General features: G+C 43.2%; 1 protein-coding gene across 3 annotated transcripts; it reads left to right on the top strand.

The window, feature by feature from the left end:
- Window positions 1-446: 446 nt before the first annotated feature.
- Window positions 447-6,376, top strand: LOC115173341 (uncharacterized). Of its 3 annotated transcripts, none has more exons than XM_029731334.1 (8): window positions 447-627; window positions 782-848; window positions 1,059-1,212; window positions 1,497-1,533; window positions 1,641-1,951; window positions 2,665-5,668; window positions 5,860-5,941; window positions 6,109-6,376. In XM_029731334.1, the coding sequence occupies exons 1-8, from the start codon at window positions 475-477 to the stop codon at window positions 6,255-6,257; spliced, it is 3,957 nt and encodes a 1,318-aa protein (XP_029587194.1). In that variant the 5' UTR covers window positions 447-474; the 3' UTR covers window positions 6,258-6,376. The 3 variants fall into 3 exon arrangements, with proteins under 3 accessions (XP_029587194.1, XP_029587195.1, XP_029587196.1); XM_029731335.1 differs by having other exon boundaries at window positions 782-842; XM_029731336.1 differs by lacking the exon at window positions 1,059-1,212 and having other exon boundaries at window positions 447-848.
- The last annotated feature ends 18,162 nt before the right edge of the window (window positions 6,377-24,538 follow it).

Here is a 24,538-nt window from a genome sequence, read left to right on the forward strand (position 1 = left end):
AAAACGTGCACTTACAAATATTTTCCTTTGGCAGAACTTTGACAAGCTATGATCTGTTTTCTAATGACATTGACAATTCATATAGACATTAGACTTAGGCCTAATTGTGACATCATGTGTGTATGACATCTTTGAGGAATGCCCTTGCTTCAGCCAATCGGAATCGAGTATTCAACAATGCTTTGGCATAATTCAAGGACGTTCATATTCACTTCAGTTGTCTGCCGATGGTTCACTGACGTTTTTTCAAAGGAGATATTAGTATTAACTATAAATAGCCTACAACAATAAGCTACACATCATGTCAGACAACAGCAAGGTATGGTTCATTTAGCCTATTTTGAGTTTAGAGGAGAAATTACTAACAGTATAGTAGGTCACTACCACAGCAATAGGTCTCACTGGTTTGATCCATGGACTGAAATCTGACCACTATTGACATTTTGTTTAAAATAGGAGCGAATAAGTTGTTTTATGAAGTCACAACCTAAGACTGCTATTGACCTCTCATTTATCCACCAGAGCGTGAAATGGGAGGATTCCCCGGATGATCAAAATAAAGTTGTGGAGAATATGAAGGATGAAACAGAGACACATGAGAACAACAAGAACAGGACTGGAGGCAAGGTAAGAAATATGCTGTCCTTTACACATCCTCTGCCTACTTAGGCACAGATCTAGGATTAGTTTACTATCACTAAATCCTAACCTTAAAGCATTAGGAGGAGACGCTACACTGACCTTAGATCTGCTATGAGACCTATAATCTGTTGTCATGTAGGCTAAACGTAAGTCCAGTGGCAGTGCCAAGAAGACTTCCGTGGAGGAGGACAGCAGCATTGGTGCAGGTCCGAGATTACTTCATGTTGGGTGCAGGTTGTGTTCAAATTCATCAGCACTGATCTGAGAAGATAGTATCTATATAGGTGAAAGCAATATAGTGGAGGCCCGCAGAGAGATGTGCTTTTACCTGTCCAGTGCAATCAAATCACTAAAGGTGAAGGAAATTAGATATAAAGTTCAGATTCAACTTTAGATTTCTCTTTGCGGATTCCCAGAGTCTTCTCAGACACCCGGGTGTGGTTTCCGGGAAAGGGGATCTATCATTGAGCAGCTGGAGAAGGAGGCTCAGAGGACTCTAATGCCTTCTCTCAAGATTGGGACATGCTGTGCCCCAATCCTCCTCTCCTTCCTGAGGAGTCTAACTGATGAGCAAGTCCCATGTCTTTCTCCAACCTCACATACAACAACTCTGAATTTATAGTCATAGTGCACCTTCTAACCACAAATGCGATTTCAAACACTACACCTAACCCTAACATCACCGTAACCACACCCCTAACTCTTCCTGTAAATCAAGAACAAAATGGCTCATGTACTTGCTAATAGCTTAATTAAATACACTTTTATTTTCCCTAACATGGCTATCTAGTGACTCCACTAACTCAACACCAGTGTGCAGCTAAAATATGTTTCCTTTCTTTTCTTTTCTCTAGCCAATGGAGAGTGATTCAGCATGGCATGAAAAATAACGTAAGTCTCTCCACATAAGGTTCTGGTCAAAAGTAGTGCGCTATATAGGGAATGGTGTCATGGAATTGCTTGATTGACAGAAACATTACTCTGTTTGTTGGCCATAGCTCACATTCGAGCAGCTCTCCATGCTGTGTCTGAAGATTGTTAAGGTCGTGACCCAGACAGCCCTCCGCATTCTCCTACCAGCGCTAGCTCGTATCATGGGTGTGGACCTGAGGAGTGGGGCAGCCTCCCCAGAATCCCAGTGCTCTCTGACAGGGTCTGAGGATTCCTTAGGCAGTCTGGATGAGCGAGAGAAAAGGCTGCTGATCAGTGAGATGAACTACTGGACTAAGGAGAGGAGGAGGAATGGCAGTGCAGGGTGCCGCCAAAAATCCACTCGCAGAACCTCATCACCATGCTGGTCGCCTAAGAGGTATGTTCACAGCAATATTTCAACTTAATAATTGCAAGACCTGACCCATACTTATCATAAATTATTAACTTGGAATTCATACCTTGTAGTTTGAAGTTCTGGTCAGAAATGTTGCCACTGAGGGGGTGGGTCCAGGTGAAGGTAATTTTTAACTGGGTTAGCCATGAAGTAAAATAAATGCTAAATGACTTAAATGTAAATGTACAACTGACTAGGTATCCCCCTTTCCCTTTACAGCTGACTAGGTATCCCCCTTTCCTTATACAACTGACTAGGTATCCCCCTTTCCCTGTACAACTGACTAGGTATCCCCCTTTACAACTGACTAGGTATCCCCCTTTACAACTGACTAGGTATCCCCCTTTCCCTTTACAACTGACTAGGTATCCCCCTTTCCTCCAATTTGTAAGTCGCTCTGGATAAGAGCGTCTGCTAAATGACTTAAATCTAATGTAAATGTAAAGTAATCTATGAATACATAGATCAGGTAGGTACATGCCTTTCAGAATTAATCATATTCTGATGTCATACAAACAACAAAATCTGGCAAAACTCGTGTCAGTTGGCTTTAGGCTTCTAGAACTACGGTGGTATGAGAAGTAAACCATCATTGCTCTCATTTGATTTTCAAGCTCACTAATGACCCAGATTAGATACCAGCTGGCTGGTCACATTTGCATGGCATAAGTGGTGATTGTGTGTTTATCTTCAAGTTCCCAGACCTCATTGCAGAGTTTGCCAGCAACTAGAGAGGCTCCCCTCATGGAGGAGCCTCTGAAAGCTCTCTTTGGGGTAACGGAAGAGAGCCTCCTGATATCCCTGGTTGAGGGTCACTCCAACCCCACCTCCTCCAGCTCTTCCGAGTTGAGCTATGCTATCGCGGGGGAGGTAGTACACCAGCTTAACTCTGGCCTCTCAGTGGCCATTCAGGCCAGCTCGGGGAGTTGCCCCCCTATGGACAGTCAGGACATAGCAGCAGGCAAGGAGGTCATTCGGGTAGCCTCGGTGCAGATCCTGGCCGAGCTACAGAGCCAAACGTCTGAGCCAGAGTGGGTAGGGTTTATCGAGCCCCTCATGGACCCTGTGACCGATGATGTGCTGAATGCCATTGTCGGCACAATGGACAAAATGGCACAGGACTACAACATCCTATTGGATCTGGCCAAGAAGATGACAATCTTGGGGTCTAAATTTCTGACCAATCTTCAATGTGACCTTGATGTTGAGTGTCCATCTGGGAAAGAAGGGACCACTCACTTTCTCAAAGAGACTGGATCCTCTAGCAGTGTGGTGTCCAGAAAGCTTCAGACCCTCTCTAGCCCCGACTTTCAGTCTAAAGCCCTCAAGGCGGTGAGCACCATCCTTACAAGGAAAGTCAGCAGCTCTTCTGGCGTGGCTCCTTCCTCTAGGCCTTCTAGTGCTGCTCCTAGCCTTACTGAAGCTCCCCTGAATACCAGCTGCACAGCCCTGACATCTGTAAGCTCCACTGCCACAGTGATTGTTAAGGCATTTGTGGGAGGCATGGAGACGATAGCATCATTTGAAGGCAAATGTGAAGCAGTTGATTGGCCAGTTCCTGTAAATGGCCACAAAACAGGGTTTTCACAGAAGATAACCTTCTCTCCAGCCCGCACACTCTATGGCCTTATACGAGCAAAGCTGAGGGACCTTTTAACTCTATCCGCTCGAGAAGAAGGTGTGGCTAAGGATGCTTCTCTTCAGGAGTCTTCAGACACCCTGGAAAAGGCAACTGTTTCAACTGTTGATGTCCAGTTACCCAGCACCAAACTTAGTAGAGTTCCCAGTGAGAGCCAACCAATACCAGCTCTCTGTCTCTCCAATCTGGATAACAGCACTCAAGAAGTTCTTAGCAGTGTTTTTTCCATCTACAAGTCAGAGTTATCAAAAGTGGAGAGTAAATGCTTGGCCGTTGTCAGTTCATCTGATGAGTCCCTAGATGCTTGTTGGCTTGTTGATGGTGTCCTATCAAAGCTTGATGACTATACTATTTCCCAGTCACCCTCACCCAATGAAGACTTGAGTGTGAGTACTCAATGTTCTCAACTGAGCTCAGAAGAGAGTGTCAGAATCACACAGTCCTCTACTAGTCTGATTCAGAGCATTAAGAAGCTCTCTAGCAATGACTTTCAGACTCAGGCAGAAGAGGCAGTGAGTAAAGTGCTGATGAGATCCAGTCATTCCTTTATCACACAGATCAGCCATACTGGTCTTCAGAAAAGTCTGCAGGCTGGCTTATCATCTAGCTCGCCATCAGAGATTGCCTCCATGTCCTCTCAGAATACAGCCCCCGGATTAGTGGAAACCTTTGTCAAAGGAATGGCGACTATTTTCCAGAAAAATGAGTCCACTGACACTGTGCTCCTGGAAAGAAGTGGGAGAGTTTTGCAGTGCTCCCACGGGGGCTCCCAACTGGATGATACTGAATTGAGTGTTCAAATATCAGAAGAGAAGCTTTGGTCAACAGCTAAGACCATCTGCGTCAATATGAAGAACATACTTAAGGATTTCTTCACAGGGCTGAAGCCATCCGGATCCGAAAGGACAGAAAATGCTTCTTCCAAAGAGACCCTTGGGGAAATCCTGGTTGCTATCCAGAGTGAAATCTCAAACTTAGGGCGAATTAAGGATTCCAGGGAGCTCCTTCAGATCAACGATATGGTAGGAACTATGCTGAAGGAGGTTGAGAAAAGTGAGGATGACAGTGAACAAGTCTGCCAAGACATCCCTAGAACCTGTTCATCTTTGTCCACTTCTTTGAAGGGTCGTAGTTCCTTGTCTAGCTCTTCAAAGGGTCCTAGGTCAGAGTGTGAGTTAGAGATCAACCTCCCTGGCACTCCCATCCCTGACGAAGTGCCTTTTGATCTGACCTGCCCCATCGTCAGGAGCTCCTGCATCGACACCAGGGACTCTAAAATGCCAGAGATTTCTACAAGTGACCTAAGGACAAAGATGATGGCACACACAGATGAACCCCTGCATCGTAACAGTCCAATGACTGACAGCAGCCGACCACCGAGTGCTAAAGCCTCTTTTCGATCCTCCACTACTCCATCTTTCACCAGCAAGGGAACCTCTTTGGTACCAAAGGGAGATGGGATTGACATTGAAGAGAAGGAGGTGAGCATCCCCAGCAGCTCTGGCCATCTGAGGGAGCTCTTAATCAGCCCAGACATCAGCAGTGCCACTGCATTCCCACTGCAGTACTTGATGGACTCCAGCAAAGATGATGTCATCTGTTTGGTCACCGTACTGGTGATAAGGTTGCTATCGAAGATCAGACCCTCAGCCCTAGATGGACCCTTCCAACAGGCACCAGACATGACAGAAACATCTCAGCAACTCATCAGACAAGTCCTGTCTGAGTTCTGTGCTGCATCCAGATTCTCCAGGACACAGGAATATTCCCAGAACCTGCACATCCACAGGGTGTTCAGAGGTGTACATAAAAACTTGATGGAGGAGTTTGGCTCTTATAACACCCTGCAAGCAGCTATTTCCTCCCAGGACCCTGCATTTGACAGAGTCCTGGTAAAGTCCTTGACCCAGCAGCTGGTACAGGGACGCAAGGAGGCGTCAAGACCAGCTTCTGCTGCAACAAACCCAGCAGACCAGGCTGAGACAGAGAGGGGGGCTGAGCAGAAAGCAAGAAGGAGCTTCCTTTGCTTTTCAATGACCAAACTCAGGATCAACTTCAAGGTATAGCAGGGAGTTAGCATTTGTTTTTTGTTCCAGTTAGGTGCTGATGTTATTGATGTGGCTATGATAAGACAAATATATGAGATAAATATGTTTTTATTCATCACTAAATTGTTGCCTTGGATTCAGAAGTGTTCCATTTATTTATTTATTCATTCTCTGTACCATTCTCTTTACCTTTCTCCTGTTAGCGTTCCAAGAGAGGAAACAAAAAGGACTGCCATTCAGTCCAGGAACAGAATGAGATTCCTTCTACTGATGGACATTGCATAGGTAAGGATGTTTTAGAGCTCTGCTATAGCTTGTAGTTTTGTTTAGGTGTGTGTTAGAAACATAGAGTATGCCTACCAAACTCATTGCACTGTTATTTATCAAAGTTATTATACTGTATTTCTCTCTCTCTCTATCTCTCTCCCCATCCATTTCTCTTGTGTTTCTAGCTCCACACATTGAGGCTCATGGTGCTGAATCTCCAGTTGGAGAGGTTTCTCCCTCCATATCTCAGCCTATCAAAAAACAATCCTTGATTGTCAGGGTCTTTTCAGCAATGATGAAGCCATTCAGGCGCTTCACCAAGAAGAACCTGTAACCTGTTACGCTGCATGAAGAACTACTTTTGTAACAGCAAGACTTTTGACAAGAGGAATTTCTGCATGTCTACCCTTTCAAAGTCTATTTGATCAAATAAATGCAAATTATTTTACAAGAGTTTCAAGTGTTTTGGATGATTGGTAGCACCGAAGCAGCTTTTCTCAGAGAAATGCACTAGTTCCCCCTTGGTTACACATTTATTGTGCAGTTTTTGAGTTGGCAGGACTTGGGGCGGCAGATAGCCTTGTGGTTAGAGTGTTGGGTTAGCAACCGAGAGGTTGCTAGATCAAATCCCTGAGCTAACAAGGTAAAAATCTGTTGTTCTGCCCCTGAACAAGGCAGTTAACCCACTGTTCCTAGGCTGCCACTGTAAATAAGAATTTGTTCTTAACAACTTGTCTTGTAAAAAAAGAAAAATAACCAGAGCTTGTCTCTAATACAATAGTTTCTGCATAGACCGTCAGATAACCAGATGTTCTCTATTAATTTAGTTAGATGACAGTTCCTGATTCTGAGATACTGTAAATCAACAGACCTTGAGAGGAGATAAAACCACATCTGTTGATCCATTTCACTGGTTTCTGGTGGTTTCTAAGCATTCTACATGTGTTGGGGAAGGAGGGTGGGATCTCTCCAGAGCATCTAATTACGTCAATCATGTCTTGCCATGCATGTGATGTGAGATAATGTTATGCAGCACACAAATATATATTACCTAAGGCTGCAGTGCTATACTCCATGGAGACAGTGCTCATTGTTCATTTTACATGATGGATATATGCTACTCCATTTCATACAATCAATCATCAATCAATCAGTACAATTTATTTATAAAGTCCTTTTTACATCAGCAGTTGTCACAAAGTGCTTATTTAGACACCCAGCCTAAAACCCCAAATAGCATGCAATGCAGATTTAGAAGCACGGTGGCTAGGAAAAACTCCCTAGAAAAGCAGGAACCTAGGAAGAAACCTAGAGAGGAACCAGGCTCTGAGGGGTGGCTAGTCCTCTTCTGGCTGTGCCGGTGGAGATTATAAGCGTACATGACCATTAAGGCCAGATTGTTCTTCAAGTACTGTAGTTCAAACGTTCTTCATAGATGACCAGCAGGGTCAAATAATAATGTGGTTATAGAGGGTGAAACAGGTCAGCACCTCAGGAGTAAATGTCAGTTGGCTTTTCATAGCCGAACATTCAGAGGTCGAGACAGCAGGTGTGGTAGAGAGAGAGAGAGAGAGAGAGAGGTGGGGGAGGGGGAGAGAGAGAGAGGTGGAGGAGAGAAAGAGAGAGAGGTGGGTGGGAGAGAGAGAGAGAGAGAGAGAGAGAGAGAGGTGGGAGAGAGAGAGAGAGAGGTGGGGGAGAGGGAGAGAGAGCTGAGGGAGAGAGAGAGAGAGAGCGAAGATCGAAACTGAAGGTCCATGACAAAGTATCACGTCCGGAGAACACACATGCCTCTTCATGTGATACATGATGTTTGGCTGTGATGTGCGAAGTGTTATCTAATGGGTTTGGTGATTGTTCTGTGTGAAGCCGTATTCTGCATTGCATCATGGAATGTGATGTGAAATCCCTGGGCCTATGGCTGTTGAAGCTACTCCACTGCACTGCTGCTGTGAGCAGGAGTGGGAGAGAAGCCATGCTTTTATTAGACTCTTCTGTCACTCATTCTCCTGGCTCTCCATCTCAAAGGCTGCCAAATATTTTGAAGAGTGGTTAAAGAGGTGGCTTTGTGCATACACACTTAGACTCCAACTCTATTTACAGTGAAAAGGATTTGATCCCCTGCTGATTTTGTACGTTTGCCCACTGACAAAGAAATGATCAGTCTATAATTTTAATGGTAGGTTTATTTGAACAGTGAGAGACAGAGCAACAACAACAAAAATCCAGGAAAACGCATGTCAAAAATGTTATAAATTGATTTGCATTTTAATGAGGGAAATAAGTATTTGACCCCTCTGCAAAACATGACTTAGTACTTGGTGGCAAAACCCTTGTTGGCAATCACAGAGGTCAGACCTTTCTTGTAGTTGGCCACCAGGTTTGCACACATCTCAAGAGGGATTTTGTCCCACTCCTCTTTGCAGATCTTCTCCAAGTCATTAAGGTTTCGAGGCTGACGTTTGGCAACTCGGACCTTCAGCTCCTTCCACAGATTTTCTATGGGATTAAGGTCTGGAGACTGGCTAGGCCACTCCAGGACCTTAATGTGCTTCTTCTTGAGCCACTCCTTTGTTGCCTTGGCCGTGTGTTCTGGGTCATTGTCATGCTGGAATACCCATCCACAAACTATTTTCAGGGAAGGAGGTTCTCACCCAAGATTTGGCGGTACGTGGCCCCGTCCATCGTCCCTTTGATGCGGTGAAGTTGTCCTGTCCCCTTAGCAGAAAAACACCCCCAAAGCATAATGTTTCCACCTCCATGTTTGATGGTGGGGATGGTGTTCTTGGGGTCATAGGCAGCATTCCTCCTCCTCCAAACACGGCGAGTTGAGTTGATGCCAAAGAGCTCCATTTTGGTCTCATCTGACCACAACACTTTCACCCAGTTGTCCTCTGAATCATTCAGATGTTCATTGGCAAACTTCAGACGGGCATGTATATGTGCTTTCTTGAGCAGGGGGACCTTGCGGGCGCTGCAGGATTTCAGTCCTTCACGGCGTAGTGTGTTACCAATTGTTTTCTTGGTGACTATGGTCCCAGCTGCCTTGAGATCATTGACAAGATCCTTCCGTGTAGTTCTGGGCTGATTCCTCACCGTTCTCATGATCATTGCAACTCCACGAGGTGAGATCTTGCATGGAGCCCCAGGCCGAGGGAGATTGACAGTTCTTTTGTGTTTCTTCCATTTGCGAATAATCGCACCAACTGTTGTCACATTCTCACCAAGCTGCTTGACGATGGTCTTGTAGCCCATTCCAGCCTTGTGTAGGTCTACAATCTTGTCCCTGACATCCTTGGAGAGCTCTTTGGTCTTGGCCATGGTGGAGAGTTTGGAATCTGATTGATTGATTGCTTCTGTGGACAGGTGTCTTTTATACAGGTAACAAGGTGAGATTAGGAGCACTCCCTTTAAGAGTGTGCTCCTAATCTCAGCTCGTTACCTGTATAAAAGACACCTGGTAGCCAGAAATCTTTCTGACTGAGAGGGGGTGAAATACTTATTTCCCTATTTAAAATGCAAATCAATTTATAACATTTTTGACATGCGTTTTTCTGGATATTTTTGTTGTTATTCTGTCTCTCACTGTTCAAATAAACCTACTATTAAAATTATAGACTGATCATTTCTTTGTCAGTGGGCAAACGTACAAAATCAGCAGGGGATCAAATACTTTTTCCCCTCACTGTATAGGTTTGTCTTATTCCAGAATACACCCATAATTGTGATCCACACAGTAGGGTTCTGTTCTCCACTCTGTGATTAAAAGTAGTTCTCAGAATAGAGCATTTTTGAATTGCTAATTATGTTTGTTATTATGTAATATAAGGGGCATGCATCAAGATCTAAAGCATGGCAGATTGAGCTGCTGTGGAGTGTTGTGCTACTTGGGCCTCTAGTTCCTATGCAGGCTACAACATGTTACCAGAAGAATACGTTCAGGAAATGTAGTATTCTTATATTTTATAGAGTACATTTACAGTGCAAAGCCAGTGGCATGTCGTCAGTAAAGATTGAAAAAGGTAAGGGGCCTAAACAGCTACCCTGGGAAATTCCTGATTCTACCTTGATTATGTTTGAGAGGCTTCCATTAAAGAACACCCTATGTTTTCTGTTAGACAAGTAACTGTTTATCCACATTATAGCATGAGTGGCTTTGTTTGACCGCTCTACCATAAAGGCCTGATTGGTGGAGTGCTGTAGAGATGGTTGTCCTTCTGGAAGGTTCTCACACCTCCACAGAGGAAGTCCGGAGCTCAGAGTGACCATCAAGTTCTTGGTCACCTCTCAGACCAAAGCCCTTCTCCCCCAATTGCTCAGTTTGGCATGGCGGCCAGCTCTAGGAAGAGTCTTGGTGGTTCCAAACTTCTTCCGTTTAAGAATGATGGAGGCCACTGTATTCTTGGGGACCTTCAATATTGCAGAAATGTTTTGGTTCCCTTCACCAGATCTGTGCCTTGACACAATCATGTCTCTGAGCACTACTGACAATTCCTTCGACTTCATGGCTTGGTTTTTGCTCTGACATACACTCTCAACTGCTGGAGCTTATATATTCAACATACAGAAAACATCTCAGAGGGTTGATCTAGCTGCAGATAGCTAATTCTCCTCTATGTGTTTTTCCCTTGCTGCTAATAAGCCCTTATCAATCTAACTAAATTAATAGAGAACATCTGGTTATCTGACGTTCTATGCAGAAACTATTGTATTAGAGACAAGCTCTGGTTATTTTATTTATTTTACAAGACAAGTTGTTAAGAACAAATTCTTATTTACAGTGGTAGCCTAGGAACAGCGGGTTAACTGCCTTGTTCAGGGGCAGAACAACAGATTTTTACCTTGTCAGCTCAGGGATTTGATCTAGCAACCTCTCGGTTGCTAACCCAACACTCTAACCACAAGGCTATCTGCCGCCCCAAGTCCTGCCAACTCAAAAACTGCACAATAAATGTGTAACCAAGGGGGAACTAGTGCATTTCTCTGAGAAAAGCTGCTTCAGTGCTACCAATCATCCAAAACACTTGTAAAACAATTTGCATTTATTTGATCAAATAGACTTTGAAAGGGTAGACATGCAGAAATTCCTCTTGTCAAAAGTCTTGCTGTTACAAAAGTAGTTCTTCATGCAGCGTAACAGGTTACAGGTTCTTCTTGGTGAAGCGCCTGAATGGCTTCATCATTGCTGAAAAGACCCTGACAATCAAGGATTGTTTTTTGATAGGCTGAGATATGGAGGGAGAAACCTCTCCAACTGGAGATTCAGCACCATGAGCCTCAATGTGTGGAGCTAGAAACACAAGAGAAATGGATGGGGAGAGAGATAGAGAGAGAGAGAAATACAGTACAATAACTTTGATAAATAACAGTGCAATGAGTTTGGTAGGCATAGTCTATGTTTCTAGCACACACCTAAACAAAACTACAAGCTATAGCAGAGCTCTAAAACATCCTTACCTATGCAATGTCCATCAGTAGAAGGAATCTCATTCTGTTCCTGGACTGAATGGCAGTCCTTTTTGTTTCTTCTCTTGGAACGCTAACAGGAGAAAGGTAAAGAGAATGGTACAGAGAATGAATAAATAAATAAATGGAACACTTCTGAATCCAAGGCATCAATTTAGTGATGAATAAAAACATATTTATCTCATATATTTGTCTTATCATAGCCACATCAATAACATCAGCACCTAACTGGAACAAAAAACAAATGCTAACTCCCTGCTATACCTTGAAGTTGATCCTGAGTTTGGTCATTGAAAAGCAAAGGAAGCTCCTTCTTGCTTTCTGCTCAGCCCCCCTCTCTGTCTCAGCCTGGTCTGCTGGGCTTGTTGCAGCAGAAGCTGGTCTTGACGCCTCCTTGCGTCCCTGTACCAGCTGCTGGGTCAAGGACTTTACCAGGACTCTGTCAAATGCAGGGCCCTGGGAGGAAATAGCTGCTTGCAGGGTGTTATAAGAGCCAAACTCCTCCATCAAGTTTTTATGTACACCTCTGAACACCCTGTGGATGTGCAGGTTCTGGGAATATTCCTGTGTCCTGGAGAATCTGGATGCAGCACAGAACTCAGACAGGACTTGTCTGATGAGTTGCTGAGATGTTTCTGTCATGTCTGGTGCCTGTTGGAAGGGTCCATCTAGGGCTGAGGGTCTGATCTTCGATAGCAACCTTATCACCAGTACGGTGACCAAACAGATGACATCATCTTTGCTGGAGTCCATCAAGTACTGCAGTGGGAATGCAGTGGCACTGCTGATGTCTGGGCTGATTAAGAGCTCCCTCAGATGGCCAGAGCTGCTGGGGATGCTCACCTCCTTCTCTTCAATGTCAATCCCATCTCCCTTTGGTACCAAAGAGGTTCCCTTGCTGGTGAAAGATGGAGTAGTGGAGGATCGAAAAGAGGCTTTAGCACTCGGTGGTCGGCTGCTGTCAGTCATTGGACTGTTACGATGCAGGGGTTCATCTGTGTGTGCCATCATCTTTGTCCTTAGGTCACTTGTAGAAATCTCTGGCATTTTAGAGTCCCTGGTGTCGATGCAGGAGCTCCTGACGATGGGGCAGGTCAGATCAAAAGGCACTTCGTCAGGGATGGGAGTGCCAGGGAGGTTGATCTCTAACTCACACTCTGACCTAGGACCCTTTGAAGAGCTAGACAAGGAACTACGACCCTTTAAAGAAGTGGACAAAGATGAACAGGTTCTAGGGATGTCTTGGCAGACTTGTTCACTGTCATCCTCACTTTTCTCAACCTCCTTCAGCATAGTTCCTACCATATCGTTGATCTGAAGGAGCTCCCTGGAATCCTTAATTCGCCCTAAGTTTGAGATTTCACTCTGGATAGCAACCAGGATTTCCCCAAGGGTCTCTTTGGAAGAAGCATTTTCTGTCCTTTCGGATCCGGATGGCTTCAGCCCTGTGAAGAAATCCTTAAGTATGTTCTTCATATTGACGCAGATGGTCTTAGCTGTTGACCAAAGCTTCTCTTCTGATATTTGAACACTCAATTCAGTATCATCCAGTTGGGAGCCCCCGTGGGAGCACTGCAAAACTCTCCCACTTCTTTCCAGGAGCACAGTGTCAGTGGACTCATTTTTCTGGAAAATAGTCGCCATTCCTTTGACAAAGGTTTCCACTAATCCAGGGGCTGTATTCTGAGAGGACATGGAGGCAATCTCTGATGGCGAGCTAGATGATAAGCCAGCCTGCAGACTTTTCTGAAGACCAGTATGGCTGATCTGTGTGATAAAGGAATGACTGGATCTCATCAGCACTTTACTCACTGCCTCTTCTGCCTGAGTCTGAAAGTCATTGCTAGAGAGCTTCTTAATGCTCTGAATCAGACTAGTAGAGGACTGTGTGATTCTGACACTCTCTTCTGAGCTCAGTTGAGAACATTGAGTACTCACACTCAAGTCTTCATTGGGTGAGGGTGACTGGGAAATAGTATAGTCATCAAGCTTTGATAGGACACCATCAACAAGCCAACAAGCATCTAGGGACTCATCAGATGAACTGACAACGGCCAAGCATTTACTCTCCACTTTTGATAACTCTGACTTGTAGATGGAAAAAACACTGCTAAGAACTTCTTGAGTGCTGTTATCCAGATTGGAGAGACAGAGAGCTGGTATTGGTTGGCTCTCACTGGGAACTCTACTAAGTTTGGTGCTGGGTAACTGGACCTCAACAGTTGAAACAGTTGCCTTTTCCAGGGTGTCTGAAGACTCCTGAAGAGAAGCATCCTTAGCCACACCTTCTTCTCGAGCGGATAGAGTTAAAAGGTCCCTCAGCTTTGCTCGTATAAGGCCATAGAGTGTGCGGGCTGGAGAGAAGGTTATCTTCTGTGAAAACCCTGTTTTGTGGTCATTTACAGGAACTGGCCAATCAACTGCTTCACATTTGCCTTCAAATGATGCTATCGTCTCCATGCCTCCCACAAATGCCTTAACAATCACTGTGGCAGTGGAGCTTACAGATGTCAGGGCTGTGCAGCTGGTATTCAGGGGAGCTTCAGTAAGGCTAGGAGCAGCACTAGAAGGCCTAGAGGAAGGAGCCACGCCAGAAGAGTTGCTGACTTTCCTTGTAAGGATGGTGCTCACCGCCTTGAGGGCTTTAGACTGAAAGTCGGGGCTAGAGAGGGTCTGAAGCTTTCTGGACACCACACTGCTAGAGGATCCAGTCTCTTTGAGAAAGTGAGTGGTCCCTTCTTTCCCAGATGGACACTCAACATCAAGGTCACATTGAAGATTGGTCAGAAATTTAGACCCCAAGATTGTCATCTTCTTGGCCAGATCCAATAGGATGTTGTAGTCCTGTGCCATTTTGTCCATTGTGCCGACAATGGCATTCAGCACATCATCGGTCACAGGGTCCATGAGGGGCTCGATAAACCCTACCCACTCTGGCTCAGACGTTTGGCTCTGTAGCTCGGCCAGGATCTGCACCGAGGCTACCCGAATGACCTCCTTGCCTGCTGCTATGTCTTGACTGTCCATAGGGGGGCAACTCCCCGAGCTGGCCTGAATGGCCACTGAGAGGCCAGAGTTAAGCTGGTGTACTACCTCCCCCGCGATAGCATAGCTCAACTCGGAAGAGCTGGAGGAGGTGGGGTTGGAGTGACCCTCAACCAGGGATATCAGGAGGCTCTCTTCCGTTACCCCAAAGAGAGCTTTCAGAGGCTCCTCCATGAGGGGAGCCTCTCTAGTTGCTGGCAAACTCTGCAATGAGGTCTGGGAACTTGAAGATAAACACACAATCACCACTTATGCCATGCAAATGTGACCAGCCAGCTGGTATCTAATCTGGGTCATTAGTGAGCTTGAAAATCAAATGAGAGCAATGATGGTTTACTTCTCATACCACCGTAGTTCTAGAAGCCTAAAGCCAACTGACACTATTTATTCATAGATTACTTTTATGGCTAACCCAGTTAAAAATTACTTTCACCTGGACCCACCCCCTCAAGGGCAACATTTCTGACCAGAACTTCAAACTACAAGGTATGAATTCCAAGTTTAATAATTTATGATAAGTATGGGTCAGGTCTTGCAATTATTAAGTTGAAATATTGCTGTGAACATACCTCTTAGGCGACCAGCATGGTGATGAGGTTCTGCGAGTGGATTTTTGGAGGCACCCTGCACTGCCATTCCTCCTCCTCTCCTTAGTCCAGTAGTTCATCTCACTGATCAGCAGCCTTTTCTCTCGCTCATCCAGACTGCCTAAGGAATCCTCAGACCCTGTCAGAGAGCACTGGGATTCTGGGGAGGCTGCCCCACTCCTCAGGTCCACACCCATGATACGAGCTAGCGCTGGTAGGAGAATGCGGAGGGCTGTCTGGGTCACGACCTTAACAATCTTCAGACACAGCATGGAGAGCTGCTCGAATGTGAGCTATGGCCAACAAACAGAGTAATGTTTTTGTCAATCAAGCAATTCCATGACACCATTCCCTATATAGCGCACTACTTTTGACCAGAACCTTATGTGGAGAGACTTACGTTATTTTTCATGCCATGCTGAATCACTCTCCATTGGCTAGAGAAAAGATAAGAAAGGAAACATATTTTAGCTGCACACTGGTGTTGAGTTAGTGGAGTCACTAGATAGCCATGTTAGGGAAAATAAAAGTGTATTTAATTAAGCTATTAGCAAGTACATGAGCCATTTTGTTCTTGATTTACAGGAAGAGTTAGGGGTGTGGTTACGGTGATGTTAGGGTTAGGTGTAGTGTTTGAAATCGCATTTGTGGTTAGAAGGTGCACTATGACTATAAATTCAGAGTTGTTGTATGTGAGGTTGGAGAAAGACATGGGACTTGCTCATCAGTTAGACTCCTCAGGAAGGAGAGGAGGATTGGGGCACAGCATGTCCCAATCTTGAGAGAAGGCATTAGAGTCCTCTGAGCCTCCTTCTCCAGCTGCTCAATGATAGATCCCCTTTCCCGGAAACCACACCCGGGTGTCTGAGAAGACTCTGGGAATCCGCAAAGAGAAATCTAAAGTTGAATCTGAACTTTATATCTAATTTCCTTCACCTTTAGTGATTTGATTGCACTGGACAGGTAAAAGCACATCTCTCTGCGGGCCTCCACTATATTGCTTTCACCTATATAGATACTATCTTCTCAGATCAGTGCTGATGAATTTGAACACAACCTGCACCCAACATGAAGTAATCTCGGACCTGCACCAATGCTGCTGTCCTCCTCCACGGAAGTCTTCTTGGCACTGCCACTGGACTTACGTTTAGCCTACATGACAACAGATTATAGGTCTCATAGCAGATCTAAGGTCAGTGTAGCGTCTCCTCCTAATGCTTTAAGGTTAGGATTTAGTGATAGTAAACTAATCCTAGATCTGTGCCTAAGTAGGCAGAGGATGTGTAAAGGACAGCATATTTCTTACCTTGCCTCCAGTCCTGTTCTTGTTGTTCTCATGTGTCTCTGTTTCATCCTTCATATTCTCCACAACTTTATTTTGATCATCCGGGGAATCCTCCCATTTCACGCTCTGGTGGATAAATGAGAGGTCAATAGCAGTCTTAGGTTGTGACTTCATAAAACAACTTATTCGCTCCTATTTTAAACAAAATGGCAATAGTGGTCAGATTTCAGTCCATGGATCAAACCAGTGAGACCTATTGCTGTGGTAGTGACCTACTATACTGTTAATAATTTCTCCTCTAAACTCAAAATAGGCTAAATGAACCATACCTTGCTGTTGTCTGACATGATGTGTAGCTTATTGTTGTAGGCTATTTATAGGTAATACTAATATCTCCTTTGAAAAAACGTCAGTGAATCATCGGTAGACAACTGAAGTGAATGTAATACCCTTGTTTGAAGCAGGTATTGAGTTTATTTGTTATAATTAATTGGTAATATATTTAAAAGATGATTGAATTGCTCCTAAACTGTAATGTTGTTAATGCATTATGTTTTTTGTAGAAATATTTATTTAATGTATAAGTGTATAGTTCGTTTTACTTTGAAGTGTAAGTTTTGACCAATAAGGTCGCCTGTTAAGTTGTGGCCAATGGGAGTTGACCTGGTGAGCGGGAGGCCTGGGAAGAAAGGAGAGGGAAAAAGACGTTGATGAAAGGATGGACGTTTTTACCTTACAACGGTTGGTAAAGAAAAGTTATAAAAGAAGACGACAGAACTAGAACAAAACCCATACTTACTAAGACATGTTTTATTTTATAAAAGAGTTGTTATAATTTTGTTAAAACTTAGTAAAGACTGAAGCTACCGTCTCGTCGTGGAGGTATTTGCAAGCATTGAGGTTAGCCTAGCATCGCGTGACACCGGGAGATAATTGCTTGGGAAACTTAACGAGTTCGTGTTCCCATGCGTAATCGGTTACGGCTAAGGAGTACTGTCTGCATGGGTAGCTGTGCTTGCCTTGGACTTTGTGAGGAAACCTGCACGGAACTGCCATACTTCGCTGAGGGAATATCAACCAAGCAGTGAGTAACCACAACGTGAGGTGCTTCAGGATATTTTTGGGTGTCGTCATTTTTTTTGAGCTCCAACGCGCGCCAACGGTTCATTTAAGCCATGGGTCGGCAACCCAAAATGTTGAAAGAGCCATATTGGACCAAAAAAAACAAAAAAATCTGTCTGGAGCCGCAAAAAATGAAAAGCCTTATATAAGCCTTATAATGAAGGCAACACATGCTGTAAGTGTCTATATTAGCCTACTATCAAAATGATAAGTAGGCTATAAATACATAATGAGCATTCATGATTAAACGTTTATTTTACCTGCAGCGCATCCTGGAGAGAATGACGCACCACGTGACTACTCTGCTGTACGATGGTGCTTTAAGTTTAACTTCCATTATAATATTAATGTATTATGTTTCGTTGCATTGATGAAATTATAGAAATACAATAGATAAATCAGATTTTTGATGTCATTTTTATTTTAGGATTCGAAAAAACAACAACAAAATGTGCAACGTGCATAATAGACCTCCTGTAATTTCAGACCTCCCCATGGAAATAAAATGCAGTCCTTTTCAATCCTCAATAATACGATACAATCCTCTTCTCTTTTCCCCCTTATCTGGGCAACAGACAGAGTGCAATAAAACAGCATCCTTTTGAAAAGGTAAAGTATATAAAATTAAAATAATACAGTTTAAGTTCGATTTCTGTGCATTATCCTCTTCTCTTTAGTTTTGTGCAAATGTGCAAGGGTAAAATGCAGCAGCACCCTCTTCTCTTTTGACACGCACAATACAATGCAGCCATCCTCAGACCTGAGCAACAAAACACAATAATATCCCTATGTGTCATTCCAAATATATACTGACAAAAATTAGAAATCACTTTATAAAAACAGCCACTTTGTTACTAAATATGTGCCTATGACAGGATTGTGTTCTTACCCGTTTAATGTGACTTCTGTTTTCGGACATCACTGGACAGCTTCTCAACATCGGGCATGTAAAATGTAACTTTAATCTTCACGCAGGACTGCAAGCTCTCATCTGTGAGGCGGGTGCGGTATTTGGATTTTATGTAGTTCATGTTTGAGAATATCTGCTCGCACAGGTATGTTGATCCAAAGATGGATAATACTCCAAATGCATATTTCTTCATGTTCCTATAACTGTCAGGAAGAATGGAAATGTCTTTCCACGTTACTCTTTTTGTTATTTGACAACTTCTCATTACAAAGCAAACATGCAGGCAATCCTTCCGCATTGGCAATGAAAGCAAATGATTCGGTCCAATAATTGTGGAATCCTCTGTTCTCCACAGCTATCTTTCTCTTTTTCCCTTTGGGATCCATGGCCCATGACACACCCGCCGGTTGTTTGCAACAGCCACCTGTCTGGCACTACGCCGAGCTGAAAGAAACGTGTGTCGCAGGCTATGACGTAAATCTTCGTTGACAGAAATGTTGAAATTAAATATTTATTATACACATTTTTACAGCATTGGATAATAAATTATATTAAAACAAAAAATAAATTCACACCATCTTTTTCCATTTTCATATTTTTGAAAAAGCTCCAGGGAGCCACTAGGGCGGCGCTAAAGAGCCGCAAGCGGCTCTAGAGCCGCGGGTTGCCGACCCCCGATTTAAGCAAACTTGAAATAATTTGGACTCATTGGGGTTTATTTTTTTTTTCTTTTGATGTGTCTGAAAATGTATTTGTGTGTAAAAATGTTTTAATACACATATGGAACATTATGTATATTGTCTTGGTGGAGTCATTGATTGTTTCAATTTCATTTAATGCATGGGATGGTTTATCCTGATTCAATAACAGAAACCTATAATCATTTAATCTGAAGTAATACCCTATTGTCATAACCCTAGATAGTTTACAATAGGAATTCTTATTGGAGATGTCCTTCTCACCTAACATCTCATACTACTGAGATAATTTGCATAAGTTAACCTGTTGGGGATAGGGGGCAGTATTTGCACGGCCGGATAAAAAACGTACCCGATTTAATCTGGTTACTACTCCTGCCCAGTAACTAGAATATGCATATAATTATTGGCTTTGGATAGAAAACACCCTAAAGTTTCTAAAACTGTTTGAATGGTGTCTGTGACAGAACTCATATGGCAGGCAAAAACCTGAGAAGATTCCTTACAGGAAGTGGCCTGTCTGACAAGTTCTTGTTCTTCTTGGCTCTGTTTATTGAAAACTGAGGATCTTTGCTGTAACGTGACACTTCCTACGGCTCCCATAGGCTCTCAGAACCCGGGAAAAAGCTGAATGATGTAATTCCAGCCTCTGGCTGAAAAACATTAGCACGTTGGATAGTGGCCGGTCAGAGTACCATCAGACTGAGGCTCGTGCACGAGGGGATCCCATGTTTTTATTTTCTCTCTCTTTGAACGTAAACACGCTTTCCCGGGTCGGAATATTATCGCTTTTTTACGAGAAAAATGGCATAAAAATTGATTTTAAACAGCGGTTGACATGCTTCGAAGTACGGTAATGGAATATTTAGAATTTTTTTGTCACGAAATGCGTCATACGCGTCACCCTTTTTTACCATTCGGATAGTGTCTTGAACGCACGAACAAAACAGAGGATATTTGAACATAACTATGGATTATTTTGAACCAAACCAACATTTGTTATTGAAGTAGAAGTCCTGGGAGGGCATTCTGATGAAGAACAGCAAAGGTAATAACATTTTTCTTATAGTAAATCTGACTGGTCAGGGCTAAACTTGGTGGGTGTCTAAATAGCTAGCCCTGTGATGCCGGGCTATCTACTCAGAATATTGCAAAATGTGCTTTCAACCGAAAAGCTATTTTAAAATCGGACATAGCGAGTGCATAGAGGAGTTCTGTATCTATAATTCTTAAAATATTGTTATGTTTTTTGTGAACGTTTATCGTGAGTAATTTAGTAAATTCACCGGAATTTTGCGGGGGGTATGCTAGTTTCTGAACGTCACATGCTAATGTAAAAAAGCTGGTTTTTGATATAAATATGAACTTGATTGAACAAAACAAGCATGTATTGTATAACATAATGTCCTAGGGTTGTCATCTGATGAAGATCATCAAAGGTTAGTGCTGCATTTAGCTGTGGTTTGGGTTTATGTGACATTATATCTAGCTTGAAAAATGGGTGTCTGATTATTTCTGGCTGGGTACTCTGCTGACATAATCTATGTTTTGCTTTCGTTGTAAAGCCTTTTTGAAATCGGACAGTGTGGTTAGATTAACGAGAGTCTTGTCTTTAAAATGGTGTAAAATAGTCATATGTTGAGAAATTGAAGTAATAGCATTTCTAAGGAATTTGAATAACGCGCCACGGGATTCCACTGGCTGTTGAGTAGGTGGGACGATTTCGTCCCGCCGACCCTATAGAGGTTAATATTGTGAGAGTCATATTCGAGCCTGGTGAGAGGGTTACATGAATATGAACGTCCTTGAATTATGCCAAAGCTTTGTTGAATACTCGATTCCGATTGGCTGAAGCAAGGGCATTCCTCAGAGATGTCCTACACACATGATGTCACAATTAGGTCTAAGTCTAATGTCTATATGAATTGTCAATGTCATTAGAAAACAGATCATAGCTTGTCAAAGTTCTGCCAAACGAAAATATTTGTAAGTGCACGTTTTTGCGTTTAATTTATGGTTTATCAAGCATCCTCATTCATCACCATGCACAAAAACGTAACTCGCTGCAATCCATTAGCTATAATTCTGAGGTTGCAAAGCTGCAAAACTAGGACATGCAATAAATTATAACCACTTGCACTTAGAATAATTTAAAATCAATGACGTTCTAGGGGGCTTTAACTATTTCAGCATTATGGAGCTGTCCGCTGCATAGAGCTGACACCATTTCTAGGCGTCGGGAATGTGCCATGGTGCTGAAAGATGTTTCGAGTCTGGGCAGCACCTGAGACTGCGGCATGGTGCTGAAATGGAGCAGGGCTCAGTTCTATGGGTATCTCATGCGGATTTTCCTGCTAGCCTATGTATAACGATACTATAATTACATTATTTTCATCCATCCGTCACAAAAAGGGCATGTCAACGTTTCCCAAGCAATAATGCAATGAAGCCAAGCCGAGATGTATAGTTCTTCATCCAGAGGACGAAGTTCCACTGTATCATCTAAAACCTTCAGAGAGATCCCTTAAAACTGCAGAATAAATTCTCCACAGCTGTTATGTAGCTAGGTAATTTAGCGAGACATGGACAAATCCAACACATAGCGTTTCTACTGAGTCCTGCTTAGAGGTGACTGAATGTCATGTTGCTAGTTGTAATGACGCTTTTAAAACAAGAATAGTTATTTGTAATTGCTCTGGGAGCTAATTATTGCAGAGTCCAGCTACACATCCTGCTCGCTGGGCTCATTATGGACAGCCATGAGCAGCTCAGGTGAAAAAGTCAGCCAGATCTGATCCCTATAAATACATGCTACTAGGCTACTGTAGCAACCTGCCGACCTGCACAATCCTCCATGGCACTAATGTTACACGCGCAGTATGGTATGCTAACATCCCACAACAATTCCACAATTGGAATTACTTGCCTAAACTTCCAATCACACTTATTTTCTAATATCACCATAGGTTTCTGCACTTAAGGCAGACCTGCAATTAGAACAAGATGGAATTAGGAAAACTCTAAACGCTCGTTAAACGTAGGCTAAAATGACCTTACCTGGCTGTCGTCAGCCATTATGTGTAGCCCGTTAATTAAGGCTATGGCGCCTCTGATACTGCAGCTGTTCTGATAGGCTACTGTAGCTGCTCTGTAACTGTTAAACTAGTCTAATCTAATCTTATCCGTTGAAAACCCTCAGTGAACCGTCCTCAAACACAATGAACTGATGTCAATATGGACATTAACCTTCACATAAGATATCAAATACAGGACGTCAGATATGCCTAGAGGTATTGTTGACTTAATCAGAATACATATCATGTGTCACAGTACGTGCTGTTGACAGCCTAGCCCCTGAAATCTGTTGTGAATGTATAGTAATGTTTTTACAATTGTATAACTGCATTCATTTACTGGACCCCATGAAGAGTAGCTGCTGCAGCTAAAGGGGACCATTTATAAATACAAATACAACCCAATGCACCATGATAATACATGCATCACTGTTTTGACATATCACATGGGATATGACAGTTCCTGATTCTGAGATACTGTAAATCACGACCTTGAAGGAGATAAAAACAACATCTGTTGATCCATTTCACAGGTTTCTGGTGGTTTCTAAGCATGCTACATGTTTGGGGAAGGAGGGTGGGATCTCTCAGAGCATCTAATTACATCAATCATGTCTTGCCATGCATGTGATATGAGATAATGTTATGCACCACGCAAATATACATTGCCTAAGGCTGCAGTGCTATACTCCATGGAGACAGTGCTCATTGTTCATTTTACATGATGGATATATGCTACTCCATTTCATACAATCAATCGTCAATCAATCAGTACAATTTATTTATAAAGCCCTTTTTACATCAGCACATGTCACAAAGTGCTTATTTAGACACCCAGCCTAAAACCCCAAATAGCATGCAATGCAGATTTAGAAGCACGGTGGCTAGGAAAAACTCCCTAGAAAGGCAGGAACCTAGGATGAAACCTAGAGAGGAACCAGGCTCTGAGGGGTGGCTAGTCCTCTTCTGGCTGTGTCGGTGGAGATTATAAGGGTACATGGCCATTAAGGCCAGATTGTTCTTCAAGTACTGTAGTTCAAACGTTCTTCATAGATGACCAGCAGGGTCAAATAATAATGTGGTTATAGAGGGTAAAATAGGTCAGCACCTCAGGAGTAAATGTCAGTTGGCTTTTCATAGCCGAACATTCAGAGGTCGAGACAGCAGGTTTGGTAGAGAGAGAGAGAGGGAGAGAGAGAGGTGGGGGAGAGGGAAAGAGAGAGAGCGAAGATCGAAACTGAAGGTCCATGACAAAGTATCACGTCCGGAGAACACACATGCCTCTTCATGTGATACATGATGTTTGGCTGTGATGTGCGAAGTGTTATCTAATGGGTTTGGTGATTGTTCTGTGTGAAGCCGTATTCTGCATTGCATCATGGAATGTGATGTGAAACCCCTGGGCCTATGGCTGTGAAGCTACTCCACTGCACTGCTGCTGTGAGCAGGAGTGGGAGAGAAGCCATGCTTTTATTAGACTCTTTCTGTCACTCATTCTCCTGCCTCTCCATCTCAAAGGCTGCCAAATATTTTGAAGAGTGGTTAAAGAGGTGGCTGTGTGCACACACACTTCGACTCCAACTCTATTTACAGTGAGGGAAAAAGTATTTGATCCCCTGCTGATTTTGTACGTTTGCCCACTGACAAAGAAATGATCGGTCTATAATTTTAATAGTAGGTTTATTTGAACAGTGAGAGACAGAAAAACAACAAAAATATCCAGAAAAACGCATGTCAAAAATGTTATAAATTGATTTGCATTTTAAATAGGGAAAATTACTCAGATCAAACAAATCAAACCGTTGTAATATAAAGAAGTGTAATATTACCTGTGGAGCGAAGCGAAGTGCGACTGCGCTCCAACTAGCAACATGACAGTCAGTCACCTCTAAGCAGGACTCAGTAGAAACGCTATGTTGGATTTGTCCATGTTCGCTAAATTAACCTAGCTACCATAACAGCTGTGGAGAATTTATTCTGCAGTTTTAAGGGATCTCTCTGAAGGTTTTAGATGATACAGTGGAACTTCGTCCTCTGGATGAAGAACTATACATCTCGGCTTGGCTTCATTGCATTATTGCTTGGGAAACGTTGACATGCCCTTTTTGTTGACGGATGGATGAAAATAATGTAATTATAGTACGTTATACATAGGCTAGCAAGAAAATCCGCATGAGATACCCATAGAACTGAGCCCTGCTCCATTTCAGCACCAGGTCCTGCCCAGGCTCGAAACATTTCAGCACCATGGCACGTTCCCCTGACGCCTAGAAACGTGTCAGCTCTATGCAGCGGACAGCTCCATAATGCTGAAATAGTTAAAGCCCCCTAGAACGTCATTGATTTTAATTATTCTAAGTGCAAGTGGTTATAATTTATTGCATGTCCTAGTTTTGCAGCTTTGCAACCTCAGAATTATAGCTAATGGATT

Source organism: Salmo trutta, chromosome 34, assembly GCF_901001165.1.
Source record: "Salmo trutta chromosome 34, fSalTru1.1, whole genome shotgun sequence".
Lineage (NCBI taxonomy): Eukaryota > Metazoa > Chordata > Actinopteri > Salmoniformes > Salmonidae > Salmo > Salmo trutta.

Coding starts and splice junctions, on each gene's coding strand:
- LOC115173341 (XM_029731334.1), top strand. CDS start 475: ATGAAGTCACAACCTAAGACTGCTATTGACCTCTCATTTATCCACCAG. Junction 628..781: donor AGAACAGGACTGGAGGCAAG/GTAAGAAATATG, acceptor GTTGTCATGTAG/GCTAAACGTAAGTCCAGTGG. Junction 5,669..5,859: donor AACTCAGGATCAACTTCAAG/GTATAGCAGGGA, acceptor TTCTCCTGTTAG/CGTTCCAAGAGAGGAAACAA.